The 19,851-nt window shown below is 31.6% G+C and overlaps 1 protein-coding gene across 1 annotated transcript; it reads right to left on the bottom strand.

Annotated features, from left to right (window-relative positions):
• Window positions 1–1,171: 1,171 nt before the first annotated feature.
• LOC123875328 (JNK1/MAPK8-associated membrane protein) lies at window positions 1,172–19,306 on the bottom strand. Its single transcript, XM_045921089.1, has 4 exons — window positions 18,911–19,306; window positions 18,244–18,453; window positions 1,752–1,921; window positions 1,172–1,592 (listed from the first exon to the last, which is right to left on the bottom strand). Exons 1-4 carry the CDS (start codon window positions 19,141–19,143, stop codon window positions 1,312–1,314), a joined length of 894 nt encoding a protein of 297 aa, XP_045777045.1. The 5' UTR covers window positions 19,144–19,306; the 3' UTR covers window positions 1,172–1,311.
• Window positions 19,307–19,851: the final 545 nt, after the last annotated feature.

Genomic DNA, 19,851 nt, shown 5'->3' with positions numbered 1-19,851 from the left:
GTTTTATCACTTTTGATTAGGTAGAGTCACAGTATAAGACAGAATAAAATTGTGAAATGTTGACGTGAATGATTTATAAATAAAATAGTACTCGGCCGAACTTATGGGCTTCCCCTCAGACCATGGTGCGTTTAAAACCCTCGTAACTTTAGTTTTATGTTTAAAACAGTTTAGATACAATCTATGATTTTATCACCTACCTATTATTTTTAATTCAAATAGTTAAATTTCAAAAAGTGGAAATTGTAACATATTTTGGAAAATAAATTATTTGAATGCGAGTAAATCATTTATTAATAAATAATTATAAAATATAGTCCAAACTCCAATCTGAACACGAGGCATATGACTGTACATTGCACAAAAACATCTCAGCTGGGCTTCTGCATTTAATCTTTAGACCTGTGCAAACCACTATGTTGCAACTTCAGATTAGACTTATTGTTTTGCGCGCACTATATCTCCTCATTTAGTCTATTTTAAAGGTATTTAATTAGACTTGCAACGAATATTCGGTTACTATTCGGTATTCGGCCTATTCGGCTGCTTTTATTATATTCGGCCGGATACCGAATATCTACATATTATTCGGCCGAATACCGAATACTTAAATAATATATTTTGTCATAGAGAAATAATTGGTAAAATGAAAAATTAAAATCGATTGATTACCTATATATTCATATTTTCATTTCTGTTATAATCATTTAAGTAGTCCTTGGTGCATAACACAGGTACATAAACATCTTCTGAATTGGAAAAATGGAGGATTCTATGTATTTGAATTATTGTGGTAATCAAAATTTAGAAGGGTAAGGTTCTCATTTCTTTTACAATCATTTATTAAGTAGTCATTGGTACATAAAACAGGTACATAATTTAATCATTTTCTGCATTAAACAAGTTAAGAATTTTTCTATGCATTTGAATTATTTTCATAATCAAAATTTAGAAGGGGAAGGTTATGGTGCAGAAAGACTAACTTTTCTGAATTTTTAGGAAGTCTTTTTTTCTCGTAGACCATCCCAAGACAATAAAATCCAGCCGAATACTTTTGCCTAATATTCGGCTATTCGGTCAGGGGCCTCGCCGAATATTCGGTATTCGGTATACTGCCGAATATACTATTCGTTGCAAGTCTATATTTAATTCATCCAAGTATAAACATTACTAAAACGAAAAGTCATTAAATAACATTTAATAAGTTAAAATCTTTCTCTTCTTATCTAAATATTCTATTTCACCTTCCTGTCCCACTATGACTCCATAATGTCAAATCAAAACCAACTTCACTATTGGGCATCCAGTTAGTCAATCATTATGAATCTTCATAGGATCTGTGAATTGTGCCGTGAGTATATAAAATAGTGCTGGGGCTGGTACTAAAGTCAGATACCATAATTCCTTGAATCCAGTCAAAGATATGATGCCGTATGCATGAATTATCCAATGGCCGATAAGTATGATCAAATTCCGTACGTTTGTAAGCGAAGCTGATAGCAAGGCTGGAGCTGACTGATCTATTTTGATAGAGAAATGCGATGCTGACGTCATCATCGATATAATTATGATTATGTACGGAAATGAAAAATCTGAAACAAAAACAAATTATTGGGTAAATATTTATCATTTTATTATTAGGAGGTTATTTTATCTTTAGAGGGTTGATGCTTGATAGATATAATCAATGACAGAAGAAATTTGATCTAAGTATCTCGCAAAGTATAAATTACTAGTTAATTCTTACGTACATATTAATCCTGCAGCAACTGTGTGTATAAGTACAAGTATAGGATAGAAATACAAGGCACAGTATATTGCTTTCTTGCCTGTATTAGATTTGTACCAGGCCAGCAGGAGGGGCCTTAATGTAACCGTCATTAGAAGACCAAATGCATATATTAGAAGAACTATTGTGTACCTGCAAATAATGACAAATATATAATTTATTAATATATAGTAGTAGTGTTGAATTGGGGATTCTGTATCAAAATTGGTGGGGATTTTGGATCACTCTCGCTACGCTCGCTCGCTTCGCTCGCCGTGATCCAAAATCGCCACCAATTTTGATACAGAATTCCCCAATTCTAAACTACTGTCCTCAACAACACATTAAATAAATGGAGTGTAGCTAAATCCAAGCAAAAATTAATCAACTATCCGTATTTTGAACAAACTATTCACATGGTTTAAGAACGAAATATTCATTCTATTTGCACGAGCAAATATGTTGATAAAACTAGATAGGTACTAAGAAACCTTGAATTTTAAAATTACTCTTCAAATGTAATATTTTTACAACATGAAAAACAACTATTTGGCTATAACAACCTACACCAAATATTGTGTTTTCAATACGAGTATAATCAGTAAATTAAATAAAAGAAGCAGGTATATGGAAATTAAACAAGCATATTTAATCATCTAAAACTTTATTATTCATACACCACTTTTTTAAACAAGTTACATTTTTCAGCGCACAGATGGTCGGATGATAAACACAACTATATATGTCAGAATGTGAATTATACAACTCATACAATGTTAATAAACGAGGACATCCTTTATCTTCTAAATTATGTACGTTAGGATTACTTAATATATCTTTTAACCATAACTGCTTTTCAAGGCCTTTACAATAAATATCATTATTTTTTAAAATATCTATTAGATGGTATTTATAGGTCTCGTAAGGCACGATTCCCTCGCTCCATAATATTTTTCTATTCTTTTCAATCCATTTAACTTGTTTCTTTTCTGTGTCTGTTAGCCATTCATAGGGATATGGTGGTTTTATTAACAAAACTTGAACTCGATCACTATACACTATAGCAATCTCTTTAGGCAGAAAGTAATTTTGATCATTTTTAAAACCTTGAACGTCCACAATAATTTTCATGATAGTTTTCGAACAATGTTACTCAGCGGCCTATACTCCACAAGACGATCGTTTATGATTAAACAGTAAGCGCTGGTATTGCTTGGAATTTCCTGAGACGTTTCTATTTCCAGACGAACATCAACTGGACCAGTTTTTAAATTTTCATTTTGTCTGGAACAATCTATGACAAATAAAGGCGCTATTTCTTTAAATGTATGAAGATCAAGCAGTGGATCAATAGGAAGGTTGTAAAACGACTGACGAAACTTGGTGTACATGTCGTATAATATACTGTATTTATTTTCCTCAAACTTGAGATTTAAAGCATCATACGGATAATAGTGGGAATTCAGGAATAATGTGACATTGGTTAATGTACAATGATCGAATATTGTGCTGTCTCTGTTTTTAACATTTTTTCTATTAGTTTGCAAACCAAATATAACATATCGAGGTTTTTCTAATTGAGAAGCAGTCTTTAACGCCCATGAATGTTTGGTAGTTTTTGGCAATAATGGATATTCATACAAATCCCAATTTCTAAATGCTATTTGTACGGGATTATCTTTTTCTAATTTCCTTAAAAGTATTAATCTTTGCTGATCTGATACTTTAATATGTGGTACTCGCCATTGGATTCTCTGTATATCAATGTCTACAATATCATCGCTACCCATGACAACACTATTTATGTTAGTACTACCTCTGTTAAGTATGAGTTCATGTTTACAGTTTATTATTATTTTATTGTAGTCTTCAGCAAAACCTAAAATCTTATTTAAGGGTATCAAAGCATTAAAATTTCCATTTTGATTTTTAAATCCGTCTATATTCCAACCCCAAGCAGCAGCCGCTTTACTGTCACCGCTATTCATTGAAATGAAAGATTTTATGGTTGTAGTTATTCCAGCATTTCTAATACGATCGATTTCAACACCATTCATTTCGTATCGGATATCTTGAAAAAGAAATGCAATTGCATTATTACTGAAGTCAACACTTTTCTTTTGAACTTTGCCAGCTTGATCTTTATGAGTCACCGAAACTTTTCCTTCAATGTAAATGGAACTGGCTGATGGTAACACGTAAATATCTTGCTGGTGAATAGGTATCCGAATTTCATCATTTTCATTGAAACTGTTATTGTATGGATTATATGTATGAACCTCATAACTCTCGATAGAGTTATCGAATTCAGGTAATTCGTTGATCTGAAGGAGGCTCATACTTTGAAGCCGAGGGCTTTAAGAAATTGTTTATTACTCTGATGAATTTTTTTATATACTCTAACACGTCTTCTTTGTTTTACACTTTCCTTGGTAATAACTTTCTTAATAGTTGGGTTATACTCTTTATAATAATTACTTTTGTTAAATACGATCATTTTGACTTTTTCAAATGAAGACACAAAACAATAGTTTCGCCCTTAAAATTTATATTATTGCCTTCCAAATCCAAAATTTTTATTGTTATTGATGAAATTATCTTTCTTTTGACCGGAAAATATATCACATTACTTGGAGATTCTATAAATCTATGACCTGGAGGAATGTTTGGCACAAACTCATAAATAATATGTGAAGGAGAACCGTTAGTGTACGAACTCTGTACAAGATCACATTCGATCCTTATGACAGACAGTGGTAGAATGTTAACGGATTCTGTAGATTCATGCCATTTATTTGCTTTTAGTTTTTCGTTAGAAAAACCTAGCATAGGTCCAATACTATTTTCTGAATTAAAGTTTATAGTTTCAGTACAGTACAAAGAGCATGTCATTGTATTGATGTTAGATTTTATTTGTAATTCACAATTTTCAACTCTTTCTTTTAGGTATTCATACAAATCTTGTAAATCGTAAGCACCTGGTTGAATAAGAATTCTTTTTTTCTCTTCTCCATATTCAAACACATTATTATTATAGTCTACATTTGGAATTGAATTAAATGCAGAAAAATATACTAAGCCACACTCATATTCGTCTTCCAAAATAAGAGGAGGGGCGTAAAATGATTCTAGAATAAATTTTTCACCCACGATCGTGAGTGTAATAGACATGATGGTTAAATGAGCTTACATATTTTTGTATCATCTATTTATTTTCAATTTTTATTCCAAAAATTAATAAGAAATTTGATACATAGATGGCCACAGTTATAAGAATTAGATCCTTGATAATTGTCATAATTATAATTAATATTCGCTCCCACATATTTTACAAATTCTTTAGGCGGTTTCAAATTACCATAACTATCAAAGTATTCAATGTAATTATTTATTTTTGCATAGGCTACCCAATGAGTTCCAGGATTTTGAGAGCTATCTAAGTTGATGATACCACACTCTTTTTTAAAAGGATATTTTGGAAGTTCATTTCTCATAAATACACCTCTGAAATAAGGAATATTTTTTGAAATTTTTAGAATATCCAAGTTACTTAGAGCACGATTAGGTAGCCGCCGAATCAGTTTTTTTCCTTTGCTGTGTATATTCCCAAACCATTACCATAGGGCTTTATAAATAATCCTTTTCCGATACACAATGTTTCCATCTTCTCGTTATGTCTCTTTAGTTCTTGAAATTTTTTTTTCATTAAATTAATAGCATTGACTGCTTTCACTATACTAGCAGTACCACCCGCTAAGCTGCCCGCGGCAGACAATCCTGCAAATATGGGGACTAGTGGCAAAACCCCACCTGTCTTTGGTATGGGTATTATACGCGGTACATTAACTGAAGATGTCGCTGCTAATTCCTTAGCAGCAGCAAGAGCTAATTCGATTGCAGCTTTTTTGCATTTAGGTTTCAATTTATGGATATGTTTTTTCGCGCGAGATACAATATCCTTAAAGCTTTTCTTAAAACCAGCACCAGAATTACTTGTTTTCAAATTGTTAGATTTTCTTCTCAAAGTCATTTTACGCTTGGATGGTTGTTTCTCCATTTTTAATAAAAGAGAACTCTGCTCAGTATCGTAGATAATAAGAGACTGAAAGTTGTTAACATAAAATGTGTTTATAAAAGATTTAGTTTATCTATCCAACTGTTTTCACTAGGCGGCAGACCTAACCATTTGACATATAATTTATTTCCTTTTGTTTTTAAAACCTTTTCAATAAGATATATATCAGGATGTTTTGTTTTTTGTAATTCTTCAGTATAGAATGATCCTAAAATAGGTCGCTGTCTTGCATCTTTTAGAAGGTAAGTAATTGGATGAGTGTTTTGAACTTGAGCTATATTAAAAATTTCAGTTGACCAGTTGGGAGTATATCCTTTGTCAAAAGTTCCTTTGTATTTGCTTATTCTTACATAATCTCCAATTTTGAATTTTGAACGTTTCTGCGATGGTGCTGATAATTGTAGTAGTCTGTATCTTTTTAGTATATTTTGTTTATTCTTTTCATTAACTTTATCTGGAGCTGTACCAATTGTTCTGTGAAATGTGGAGTTATATTTTTTCATGATGTGCTCGAGGGTTCCATCATTCCATTTGTAATTCCCTTGCAAGCTAAATTGCTTGTACATTTTAGTTTTCAACGTTCTTATAAATCTTTCTACTATTGACGCCTTTTTAGTGGAATAAGTGGAATAATGATTTATACCGTATTTTTGTAATAATTTTTTGAAACAACTATTATAAAATTCTGTTCCTAAATCAGTTTGTAGATTTTTGGGAACACGACCTTTTTCTAGTAACTTACTAAATGCTTCAGTCACAGTTTCTTTATTTTTAAGTTTAAGCGGATATGCCCATGCATACTTTGAAAAAGCATCGATGACTGTTAAAATATATTTATATTGTGAATTATCTTTTGAGAATGATTGCATATCAACTAAATCGGCCTGCCATACATCATCAATGTCTTTAAGTATAACATGTCTTCGAGGAAAATTTTTCCTAACATTTTTATGTATTTCATTTACTACACTATCTTTGCTCATTTTTTGAATTTACGACTTACACCTTCTATATTCCTTTTTAGACTATTTATTTCTGATTTTAACTGCAACAATGTTTCCTCTACTGTTTTTAATCGTATATAGAGCCCATCTAAGAATTTGTCAACATATAGTTTAGTAGCACAGTCGTTTGGGTCAATGGGTGTACCAACATGTTTGATGATTTTATGTTGAGCATCAAAGATATTTTCTAAGGCAGAGCTATCCATTTTCAGTTTCTTGTGTACATGATGACCAAACTTGTTGACATTCATGTTCAACAGTGTTTATAGAACTAAGCAAAAATGTAACCAGGTTTTATTTTTATATACTTATTTTATTATACCAGCTTCTTTAAGTTCTTCAATTATTGATATAATCTCATTGTCATGACTAGTGTTGCCAGCATCTTTTGAAGCAATTAAAATTTTCAATCTATCTACTAACTCATTCGGATCATCCCAGTATATGAAATCTGTATTTTTTTTCAAAGTTTTAAGAGTTGGCATAAAACCACCTTGTTTTTTTTCTTTTAATTCACTATCAGTAAAGAGAGGTTTCACAATTTTAGTATATTTTGTCCCTTTATCGCCTTTAATCTGATTCGTAGGGTTATAATCTCTCCTATGTGCACTAGTATTGCATAAAATATCTTTATATACTAATTTATCTTGATCAGATACAATCTTTACATCTGGTTTACTCTGAAATAATAATTCTGCCAAACCTGGGGTTACTTCATAGGATCTATTTCCTATTTTAGCCATCATATTTTTGCTATGAGCATCACCATCTGAAAATGTTACTTTTGTATTTCCAATCATTAAATTACTATTTTCATTACGTACACCAAAAGGTACATTCAAATTATAGATTTCATTGCTTTTTTCAGGCGTTGGAGATGGAGTATAGAATTCTTCGATTTCTTCAAAATTTTGGGTAGAAGTTATTGGTTTTGGTGTTACATAATTTTTATCATCATTTTCTATGTTTTTAATTTTATCAGAAGTTGAAGGTGAACATGTATCTGGTAAATCATGGTGACTATTGTTTTTATTTTCTTTTTTTTGCAATACTATGGATTCTAATGGATCCGTTATGGATTTAAAAAGTTTGCGCCTTTTTAGTTCTAAATCATCTTCTTCTTCACGCATTTGTTTTGCTTTCTTTTTGATGGTTTCAATTGATTTAATTAATTGTTTCTTTACAACGGCTTCCATTTTTAAATTAAATATGGGTAGGTATTCTTACCAGTGCTCTCATTTGACTGACTAAATTTGTGTCTCGTATGTGGTATATAATTGTAAAATTGTTAGTCGAATTTCACGAATATGTCAAATGTTTTTCTGTACCGACCGTTATTTAGTTCGCAATCTTTGTTGATTGATAAAAACATAAACGGATCTTTCCAAATACTTGCACACAATTGTTTAAAGACATGCCAGCTCATATCAGAATTAACATGTTCCTTATATATATGTTTTAAGTTTATATCATCTTGCTTGAAAATAATTAAAAAGTTAACATTGTCACGTATTAATTGCTTAGGAATTTTTGAATATGTTTGGGTCAAGTAAAAGCAATCAATTTGTTTGTGTCTGCCCATCGAAAAATAATTTCGAATATTAACTTGATTTTCACAAGTCACGTCGTCAAAAATGAAAATAGAATTTCTTAAGGCTTCAGTTGGCGAAATAACTTCTTCACTATTTTTGAACATAATAAATTTAACATCTGGAGTATTTTGAAAAACTTTTTGTAGGAAACAATATTTAGATTGAAAAGTGGACTTTGAGTAAATATAAACATTTTGGAATTTAAGTCCATTTTCGTGCAATAATAAGTTTATCATAATATTTGTTTTCCCACAGTTGGAGGGTCCGCAAATTATGCATCGAATTATGTTTGGTAGAAGTTTACTATGTCGGCTAAAGCATGGTGGTGGTGTTTCAACATCTATATAATTTATTTTTAATGATTCAGCCTGTTTTATCAACTTCATATTACTGATTGATGATAATTTTAAAAATGCAACTTATTAAATAACTTCATATTATTGCTAGTTGATTTAAATTTTAAGGTATTGCTTGTAGGTATCACATTCGTGTTTCACTTCGCACTTGTCTAGCGCACTATTATTTGTCGATGATTATATTAAAATGTAGGTATACATTTTAATTTAAACCTTGTGATAATAGTATGAAATTGAAATTCGTAAGAACTTAATACTAAACAGGTTCTAACATGTCGCTAGAGATTGCATAATGCGGACGAATGTCATACAAGTATATACAATTGTTTTGAAAACTTGACTCCATAGATTTGTTACTAAACAATTTTCATTCCCAGATCTTCTCACGCAAGGAACTCACTCGCTTCTGGTTAGTGAAAAAAATTACTTATATAATATTTTGACTGTATTCTTTTCTATTTTAGAATTTGTTTATTGATATTTTTATAAATGTTGTTTTATTGTTATATTTATAAAATTTTGTATTTTGTTACAGCATCATGTCGGACTTTTATTTCACGGATGACGAAAGAAACACAAGTATGAATAATCCATTTTATGGAGCTCAAGACTTGGATGCTATTTTAGAAAGAGAAGAAGAGAATAGATTGAAAGCTTTACGTGAGCAAAAAAATAATGAAACACTTGAAAATAACACCAGTTTGAAAACCATAAAAAAGAAAAATAAATTGTCTTTAAAAAAGAAGCTTCCAAAAATAGATCATGTGATTTCACCAGCTCCAGATTCATCTTTTGTTATACGGAAAAATAAAGCAAAGGGAAGCCACATTATAAAAATTGAAATACTTGAAATTGATAGTAAAGAACAGGAGAACAGTGCAAAGACTAATTTGAGTGTACAGTACATAGTGAGTGATAATTATGACAATATGATGGATGCTACAGAAGATTTAATTAATAGGATTATACAAAAGCTAAGTGTGCCTGAATAGTTAAATTTAATATTATTTTATTGTTATTTTGCGATTGTAAAAATAAAAAGCATAAATGAGTTCTAATTAAAGTATAAAGTATATTTTATATTTTCATATCATGCAAGTAAGTTGTAGTCCGAATATTTTCCATTAAGTAGTAAGTTTTTATAATACGTTAATCTTATGTTAAGTACTAAGTTTATGAAGTAATGTAAATAATTGGTTGAATTAATAAAGGGAATATAAAATATGTTGTGATTTTATTTGAAATAAAACACTGTGGTAAACTTAATCAAATTTATTAAATGCTAAATTACCATTAAAACTAATATTAAAATTAGACACATAAAAATTTGTAAAATACATAGGTACTTAGCATAATATTTTTACTAAAGAATCGTGCTGTAATGCCCCCAAGGCAAAGTTTTAAAATCATTTTCCATTATTTGCCTTTTATTATCATCACTATTTAATACTAATTTATTAATTTTCTGAGTAAAAACCTGATGATTTTTTGATCGTATGACAAACATATCATCTCTTATATTTTCATTGCAAAATAAGGCTTTCTTATATTTCTCAAAGTTTAATTTTTTTGTCACAGGCTTCGTGATACCCTTTGCTTTACTGATAGTTTTTTTCTCAGAAAGTAAACAATATAATTTTGCGCGTAAACCAACAAATTTAGAAATGATTTCTCCTCCCATTTCGTCTTTAAAATATCCAGGTATTTTCATATTAGCTTTCGGCATATTAAAAATATTATCATCTTCAAAATTGCTAGTATCAAAATAATGAATGTTATCTTTCATATCTTCATAAAAATCATCAGTTTTTACAAGATATAGTAAACTATCAGTATCCGTATAACATAACTGAACATTATTTCCATAGATTCTTTTTATGACCGAATAATGAAAATGATACAAATGCGTTTTCGACAGTTCAAGAATCGTGAATCCAATATATATTGGTCGATCTAAGACAATTTTTGTTTTTTTCAATTGAATAGCTACTAAGTTTTCAGAAAAAATTGATAAACTGTGAAAATGTGGTGCACTAATATATTTTTCCGCTCCATTCAATTTATTAGTATTATTTGTAGTATCTCTCCAAACGTTTACTAGTTTTACGTCAACCTGCTTCCTTTTGTTTTCTATCGTTTTTCCAAAAATAGAATTATTCTGCTTTTTAAAAAAGTCTTTCTCAAAATCAGACTTGGCATTTTGTCTGAGACTTGTGTTTAAAAAAATATAAGGCTCTAAAAAGTTGTCCTGATAAAAAGATAGCACTCTGTATATTTTTAAAAGCAATAAACCATTCTTTAAGCATTCTTGCAAGTGCATATAATGAATAACAAAACGATGTTTATTATATAAATTTGCCACCAATTTTTTGCTTTGATTTTGAGCAGGAGAATATTTTTCCGCAGCAAATGGTAGGTCTGAATGAGCATCATGAATATTATCCGGATAACATAAATCTACCTCGAGAATATATCCACACTGACTTTTTTTAGAAATGTTCCTTACATCAAAATTTTTAATTTCATTTTCATTTAAAAATTTAAAGTCACGCATTGGCATTTTTTGCATCATAGCAAAACCGTAAAGGTTGACACAGTCTAAATAAATTAAGTACGTACTTGACTCATTTTTATTGTAGGATGGTAAATATTTATTGTTTGCTTCAGCATATCTCAATGAACACTGGGCTAAACCACCTCGAATACCTTTTTCTAACATCTGATACATATCCACATCAGAAATCAAATCAAGCTCAACTTTAGTATATAACAACATTGCGTCCCAACTTAAAGATGGAGATGATACATAATAGCAGGGGTCTAAATTATAATAGTCTAAACTCATATTTCTGAACTTTTCAAAAACGTCGCATAGTAATAAGACATCGCATTGTAAGTATAAATCTGTATACTCTCCTAAGTTTTTTATACCAAAAGTTTTCCATATTTTTAAAGCGTGTTCGTAATCCTCAATGGAAATATTTTCACCTGTGAGTTTATTAAAAAAAATCGAATGTTTTGGTAACTTTGTTTCATTATATTTCTCCCATGCATCCATATAATCATAACAATAGACACCCTTTTTACAGGCCAAATTTAATAAGTGTTCATCCTTAATAAATACACGCATATGCTGAAAATCATTCGGATGAAGACTCTTTGCCAGTTTATCCAAACCCGAACTCAAAAAATTAAATGAATCGATAAACTTCAGTTGAGCAGCATTTGTTTTATCAATAGGTAAAAATTTTGTGAATGATATATATTTTTCTTTAGATTTTGGTATCAAGCTCGTTTTTCCGGTAATTTCTGATAATTCTTTAATAAATAAGTGGCAATCATAACCACTCAAGTTATGAAAAATGATCGGTATAAACGTACATTTTTTTGCATTTATGTTACAAGTGTTGTGAGCAGGGCCTCGGTATTTACCTGTAAAATGGTCATGATCCTTTACTATTATATCATATTTTTTAAACATTGTTTTACAGATGCAGCAAATTTTTGCTTCATTATATGAAGTCAACTCTTCGGTAGTAAGAGGAAACATTGGATTATTTGTATTTAAAATACCGTGCAATCTTTTTACATCTCGCGTAATGCTTTCAACAAATTTTTTACCACAGTTTGGTCCGCGATAGCTTACAAAGTCATTAAGCTCAGGTTTAGAATGGCAACATATGTAATAAGCGAAACAAGATGGTTCATGTGTTTGTATATCTTCAGTATAAAGAGATTTATTTTCGTTTGAATATTTACAAAGCAAGCTCTCAAAATCGCCATATATCACGATAGGAATTCTTTGAGTTCTCTCATAGTTTGAAAAATGCAACTTACTACCATCTTCTGGAAGTACAGTTTGTCTTTTAGCACAATCGTGATTGTGTAGTTTTTGTTCATTTGCGAAATATAAAAAACATTCATCACATAAAAATATTTTAGACTTGTGTTTTGTTAATTGCCTTCGCACAAGTCGGCCAAAGTCTTTAATCAAACAGTAATGGGCTTTGTCATTTTTAGTAATATATAATAAATTAACATGGGTAAGTTTTCGAGCTAAAGTCACATACAAAGGACCTGTAACTGTATTATTGGCTTCTAACCCATAAACATTTACACTAATAGTTGGATTGTTCTTCTCAAAGGTTTTAATATCTTCAATTCCCGGAGGAAATGTCATATTTCTTATGTCAAAAAGCAATGAATAATGAGGATATGATGAAACTCTATTGGAATTAAGTTTTGTAGGATACATTTTAGCAGCAATGCACCATAAAAAGCAACAATCATCGAAATTATGAATATTTAGACATGATTTTGTATTTCTTATATGTGATGGTAATGCCAAATATGATCCACCTTTCAGAGGATTATATTTATTAATATTTATCTCCAAATGACTGATAGAATCAATTGTCCAACCAGATTCTGACTGTTCGAATTCTGCGCATTTGCAAGTTAACTTTTGAGCACATTGTAATAAAAAATTATCAATATCAGTACTTTGGACTATAATACCATATTTAGTACTGAAAGATTTAATAGACTTTTCAAAATTTTTTGGTAAAATATACGAAACAAATAACTCGAAATTTACTTTAATGGCAGTGTGTTTCTTTAGAGATATATTTATGATCTCGCGTGTGGTTTTAAATATTTGTGAAAAAAAACTCTCTGGAACTAAAGTTGTAGAGGTCGGATTTACTTTGTAACTGATTATTCTGTTTCTAAAAGCCGTTTTTATAATTTGCACATTCTCATATCTAGATTGAAATAAACTATTAGATTTATGAGTATTTGTTCTGTTATGTGACGATATAGATGTTTTAACATAAAGGTTACACTCTTTGCAGAAAAACATTTTCAATTTCATAGAATTGCTTATCTTGTTTATCTATTTAGTATCTAGTTTCTCAGTTCTGGTTTTAATATTCTGCGTATAAAAAATCGGTAAGGAAATACAGCTAAATAATAAATCAAGCTATTGGCTAATAAACAGTAAACAGTTATTAATAGAATGGAAGTAATGCGATGTTTCGATATCAACATTCAAACATGTCAAGTATCTAGTTTGTATGGTTCTAGTTTCTCAGTTCTAGATTTTAAATTTTGGATAGTTATGAGATGACTGTATTAAAATAAAGTAATCTAGTTATTTTCAGACAATGTGCAGACTTAGTAAGAGTATAAGGGCTGTAAGTATCACGTTATTAATATCCCAACTTCAAATCTTTCGATATGAACATTTAGACATTTTTATTTAATTTTATATGGTTCTAGTTTCATATGGTTCTAGTTTTTATGTTTCTAGTTTCATATGGTCTAGGCTTTGTATGGTCTAGGTTTTGTATGGTCTAGGCTTTGTATGATCTAGGCTTTGTATGGTCTAGGCTTTGTATGGTTTAGGCTTTGTAATTTCTGTAAAAAAAACACGTTAATTTAATTTTATATGGTTCTAGTTTCATATGGTTCTAGTTTTTATATTTCTAGTTTCATATGGTCTAGGCTTTGTATGGTCTAGGTTTTGTATGGTCTAGGCTTTGTATGATCTAGGCTTTGTATGGTCTAGGCTTTGTATGGTTTAGGCTTTGTAATTTCTGTAAAAAAAACACGTTAAAAAATATTTACAGGCACAAACATAAAGATAGTAATTTAATTGTCATACTTATTATATACAATATGTTGCAGATGAAATATTTTTTGAATTTATTTATGAAAATAATTTCTAAGATTTACAAAATTTAATTTACAAAATTTATCTTAGAAATTATTTTCATTTGCAGGGTATAAAATGGGCTGAATATTTTTTAGTTCAGCCTTACTATCATCAATTAATTTGGTGAGGGACTTCCATACCACCGAATTTAAATCAGTTGCAAGTTTTAGTGTGCAGATGGCATGCTTCCAACGCTCATTGTTCGCGAGTTTCTCCACTTCTTCAGAGTTGTAGACGCGCAGCTCGAAGTAGTAGCTGCCTTTCTTCGATGGGTCTGATTGGGATGTATACCCCGACGCAACGCGCCGACTGAGAAAACTTCTCAATTTCGCAGCGCGCACTGGCTTGCTAGTAGATTCATCCTGAAATTGAAAAATATTCAATTTAGTATCATCTGCGATAATTTCAACTCTCTACCTATTATGGTTCATGAGATAAAGCCCGCTGACAGACAGACGTCCGGGCGGACAGCGGTAGCTTAGTAATAGGATCCCACTGGTACCCTTCGGATATGATCCCTAACAAAATAATAACTTTAACAAACTATATTCATAAATTTATATACAGACCAATTGCCTAACAACATTCTTATTGGGAAGTCTTTTAAAAGCTTTAATCCAATAAAATATAAATAAGACAACTCACCTCAGATTCGGTAATAAACCTCCTCCGCTTAACAGATGGACTCGTAGGTGTATTTGGAGACGTTTCGGGTTCAGATTCCGATCCGCTCGATTCGAACGGATTCTTCGGAGCAGAAGAAGTCACCTCCTTTTTCTTGATCGTCTTCTTCCGCTTCACCTCACGTTTCTTCTTAAGAGACTTCGATGTTGATGGGGGCTGCACCAAAGCGATGGGGTCTTCGTCTTCGTCAAATGGATTGATGAAAGATGAAGAGGCCCTGAAAAACAATTTAAGTAACTATCAACATGAAAACTCCAAATAAAAATTCAATAGGTACCTAGTTGCTTAATTCAAAAATAAACATATAAAATAAAAATACTTACATACTTTATTTCGACTGTTGTTGTCGTCGTATCCAAAACTCGGAAAGAAAGGAATGGTGACGCTTAGGATCGACCTATTTATACGCTCGAATTCTAAAACCTCTTTCATAATAAACGAAATGGATTGAAATAAATTAGATTTAAACATTTGCGCATGTAACTTTAAACACTAAATCATCACAACATAAAACTTATATTTGCGAAAGTAATCAGACTAGATTTATACATTCGTATGAACACTGTCTTACGTATAAATTATTGCCGCATCAGCTATAGGTGTTCGATTTTGAAGCATGGAAGACGCTGTTGTTTATAGTTACGCAGTGAATTGAGATCTAACCGTAAAAGGAATGGTATGCGTCGGACTCGCGATAGTTAAAATGTTAAAAGGTTATACATTTTACTACTTTCCATAGGTAGGTATAAAATTTGTGAAAGGTCTAATAATATTTGCTCCTATTTGATGCTTCAATCTTCTTCCTTGCGAATTTGATTTAAAACTTGAGTGGAAATCCTTTAATTTTCGACGTCAAAAAATATCCTGGATCCGTCTCCAAGATGTGAATTGTCTGTGTATCAAATTTCGGCAAGATTCAGCCGTTAGTCTTTAGTTTAGACAGACGCCTTTTTGCATCACTAATCATACTTATTATAAATGCTAAAGTGTGTCTGTTTGTTTGTTTATTGGTTCGTCCTTCAATCACGTCGCAACGGAGCAACGAATCGACATGATTTTTCGTGGGTATAGTAAAAGAACTGGAGAGATATAGACAACTTTTTATCTCGGAAAATCATAGAGTTCCCGCAGGATTTAAAAACCTAAATCCATGCAGATGAAGTCGTGGGGGCATCAGTGAATTTATTATATTAGTACGCATTGTACGTATTTTTTTCGTCCATTAATCTCTATTTATCAAAGTATTTATAACAATCGAAATATATTTAAATAGCGGGAAATGTGTCTAAATTCATCATTAAAGAATTAATTTTCGATAAATAATAATGTATGATAAGCTTGCACACCTTACTAGAAATCTGCTATAATATATTTTTACTAATAAATCTTTATCCAAAATTCATTGTTTGTAGATCAGAATGGAGTTAATATATCCTAAATATCCTCGCTATGCAACTCAAATCGCAAGATTGCGAAGTTTTGATACCTGGCCTCAAGATTTAAATCAAAAACCTCAAGAAATGGCTGATGCTGGTTTTTTTTATACAGGAGATAGTGATCGCGTGATTTGTTACTTTTGTGATGGCAGGCTCAAAGACTGGGGCATCGAAGATCATCCATGGTCGGAGCACGCACGCTGGTTTCCGTCCTGTCCCTATGTTTTACTTGTGAAGGGTGAAACATACCTACAAAGTGATAGCAAAGATGTTTGTGGTGCATCAAAAGTATCTGAACAATTTGTAAATAACAATATAATAAGTTCTTTTGCAGACAGAAACATATTATGTGTTGAAAATATTAAAGAAACACTTTGCTGCAAAATTTGTCTTGTAGAAGAAGTAGCTGCGTGTTATATACCATGTGGTCATGCTATAACGTGTACTAAATGTGCTTTATCGTTGGATAAAATGTTATGTCCGATATGTGGAAAAGCAATCGTTAATGTAATACGAATATATTTCTGATGAGCTATAAACATTTAAAGAGTCTACCTTTATCCAACCTATTATAAGTATGCGCAAGCCTCGAATCAATCGATCGAAATTCATACTAATGAATACAGCAATGCCGGATCAAGCAGAAACACGATCAATATACAAAAATAATTTGAGCGCAACAAATCAAATGGTTAACTATGCGAGAGCAAACTTTTAGACGTAAAATTATCATGCATATGGGCTCGTTCGCATTTCTTATGAATGCCGCAGTCTCGTCGAACTCATCGTATTATATCATCCACTGTGCGGTGCGGGCGTATGATATAGGATCCGCAATAACTAGTCATTGAGGATTTTGTCTCACTGTTGATAGTGATTAATTGTTGCTTGGATTTAGGAATACTCCATTTATTTAATGTGTTGTTGTGGACAGTAGCCTACATTGGGGATCCTGTATCAAAATTCATGGGGATTTTGTATCACGGTGAGCGTAGCGAACGAGCGTTAGCGAGAGTGATCCAAAATCCCCATGGATTTTGATACAGGATCCCCAATTCAACACTACTTATAGTATATCTAATTAGTTTAACATAGTATATCTATTAATTTAAAAAAGTTAAAATCACTACATTAAATTTTTAGCATGAAAGTTTCAGAACGATTTGCTTCAATTTAGACCCATTTAAGAATTACTTAACTATCCTGATTGGTATTTAAAGCACTAACTGGCCCTGCTGCCATTCTGATTGATAAATTATCAATGCCCAGTCCAAGCCAATTCCTTATAAGAAGAATAAAAGCCATGTTAATTATGACTAATGTTCCCCTTTCCCCAACAACTAAGGATAAAGCTTGTGCAAGGATTTAAACTGACAACCTTTCAGATTTCACTCCACTCTTTTAACTATTGAGCTATTGAGCATTGGAGAGAAAGCCAAAAGCTGCCTAGCCTAGATAGCTGAAATTTTGCACAGAGATTTTTTTATAATGTAGACAAGAAATAAGACCAGATTTTTTTAAATACCCATCGGAAAGAAGCATTCCATGGTAGCTTGTATTAAATATTACAGTAGTGTATATTAAAATTTAACTATAAAATAATTACACTTACAATGGATACACAGCTTCTTGCGTGCAATGCAGTGTCTCTCTGTAATCTGGCTGTGGGTTGTGCAGAAGAGTGTACCAGTCAGATAAGGCCTTAGGCGAGCACACATGTAGGTCAATTGAACCCGATGGAGGCAAAACTATCAATGCAGCTAGAGTTCCAGTCACCACCTCTACAAATGCACAGACCAGTTGGGCTACTATTGTGGAATTTCTGTAATGTACATCATAATTCATATATGAATATAAAAATTATGTAGAGATGCTAGTTTTACTTACACAAACCCTAAAGTAAGTTATGCCAACCTTATACATGCTATTTTTCCTGTAGAAATCGATGGACTTCTTTATGTTGTGACTGTAAAGGGGTTTTCCTGACCTGTGTTACGTTGACCATTGCTGATCTATTGAGATTCAGTGGACTTACTATTACCTACCATTTTTAATTTACAACTAGATACTTTAACAATCTTACCCATACATATTCTTATACCTATACTTATGTATGAACCACCCTTGTAAAATGGCCTTAATGATGGTGGGAACAGCCTTGAACCCCAGATAGAAGCTTAGGACTTTTGTCAGTTTTATATGTATTATTTAAGGATTATGTAGCTGTTATCAAGGATGTCAATCTTGCTTGAATAACAAGTAAATATCTTTAATCTCACCTGTTCCCTGCTGCAACCATATCAATGAAGAATAAGTGTAGAACCAGTGGCAACAACACCATAAAGCCAAGATATTGCCAATCATATAGAGTCGGTTCCTCGGAACATTCTACACAGTAACTAGTGGCGTTAGTGCGAAATCCTCGAGGACAAGCGCCGCAGTCACTCCACGAGCCATCCTCGAGTTCCGTACGTCCACAGTAAAGTCCTGAACATGTCCGGACTATAGACATGCTTGAGACAGTTTGGGAATCCTATATAAAAATGAATTTTTTATTGCCTTCACCATGAAAACTGATTAACTAATTATACATTTTATTTAAATTTAAAATCAAGTAAATCTTCAGTTATTTCATTTTTAATCGATCAAATCAATCAAGCAAAAATCATGAAAATCGAAAATGTAAATAAATCATTAATCAATGTCATTGTCAAATAACTTAGTCTTTACTCTATGGTTCTTACCATTAGCTGAACGTTCGAAAACTGATACAGAGCAGTGGCAGCGGGTAACTTGAGACACGTGTAAAACATTATCATTAATTTGCCAACGGGGTTCGATAAGTGATTTGCTAACTCAGCCAATCTTCGAAAAATTATTTTAATATCACTGCACTGAAGTAGCTTTGCAGAACCAACCAATGTTAAATGAGTTTGGTTTGGTAGCTATCGTTTACCCAGTGTTGATCACTGAGTTAGAGTGAATCACCCGCAGCAGAGTAGCCAAAGGTAAAAGTTAGATTAATTGAGGATTCCAAAGCACGTCTTGTAAAAGTTTACTTGAATAAATATTATATTCTACTTCTGCTGATGCCGGCAACTTCGTTCCCGTGCATATATATATTCATCATTGGTAGGTACGTTTCTTATCTGCTAGTGTGGCAAATTACTATAGAAATATTAAATGATCTTTGATAGGTCTGTCTCCTAATCGGAGGTCG

The sequence above is a fragment of the Maniola jurtina genome, chromosome 19 (genome assembly GCF_905333055.1).
Source record: "Maniola jurtina chromosome 19, ilManJurt1.1, whole genome shotgun sequence".
Classification (NCBI taxonomy): Eukaryota; Metazoa; Arthropoda; class Insecta; order Lepidoptera; family Nymphalidae; genus Maniola; species Maniola jurtina.
Note: the sequence above shows the minus strand (reverse complement) of the source record. Positions and strands in the feature narration are given on the sequence as shown.

Excerpts from the sequence above, each read along its gene's own strand:
- LOC123875328 (XM_045921089.1), bottom strand. The coding sequence starts at position 19,143 with ATGTCTATAGTCCGGACATGTTCAGGACTTTACTGTGGACGTACGGAA. Across the intron at positions 18,454-18,910 it reads ATGGTTGCAGCAGGGAACAG|AAATTCCACAATAGTAGCCC; the intron begins GTGAGATTAAAG and ends TGTACATTACAG. Across the intron at positions 1,593-1,751 it reads AGTTGCTGCAGGATTAATAT|ATTTTTCATTTCCGTACATA; the intron begins GTACGTAAGAAT and ends TTTTTGTTTCAG.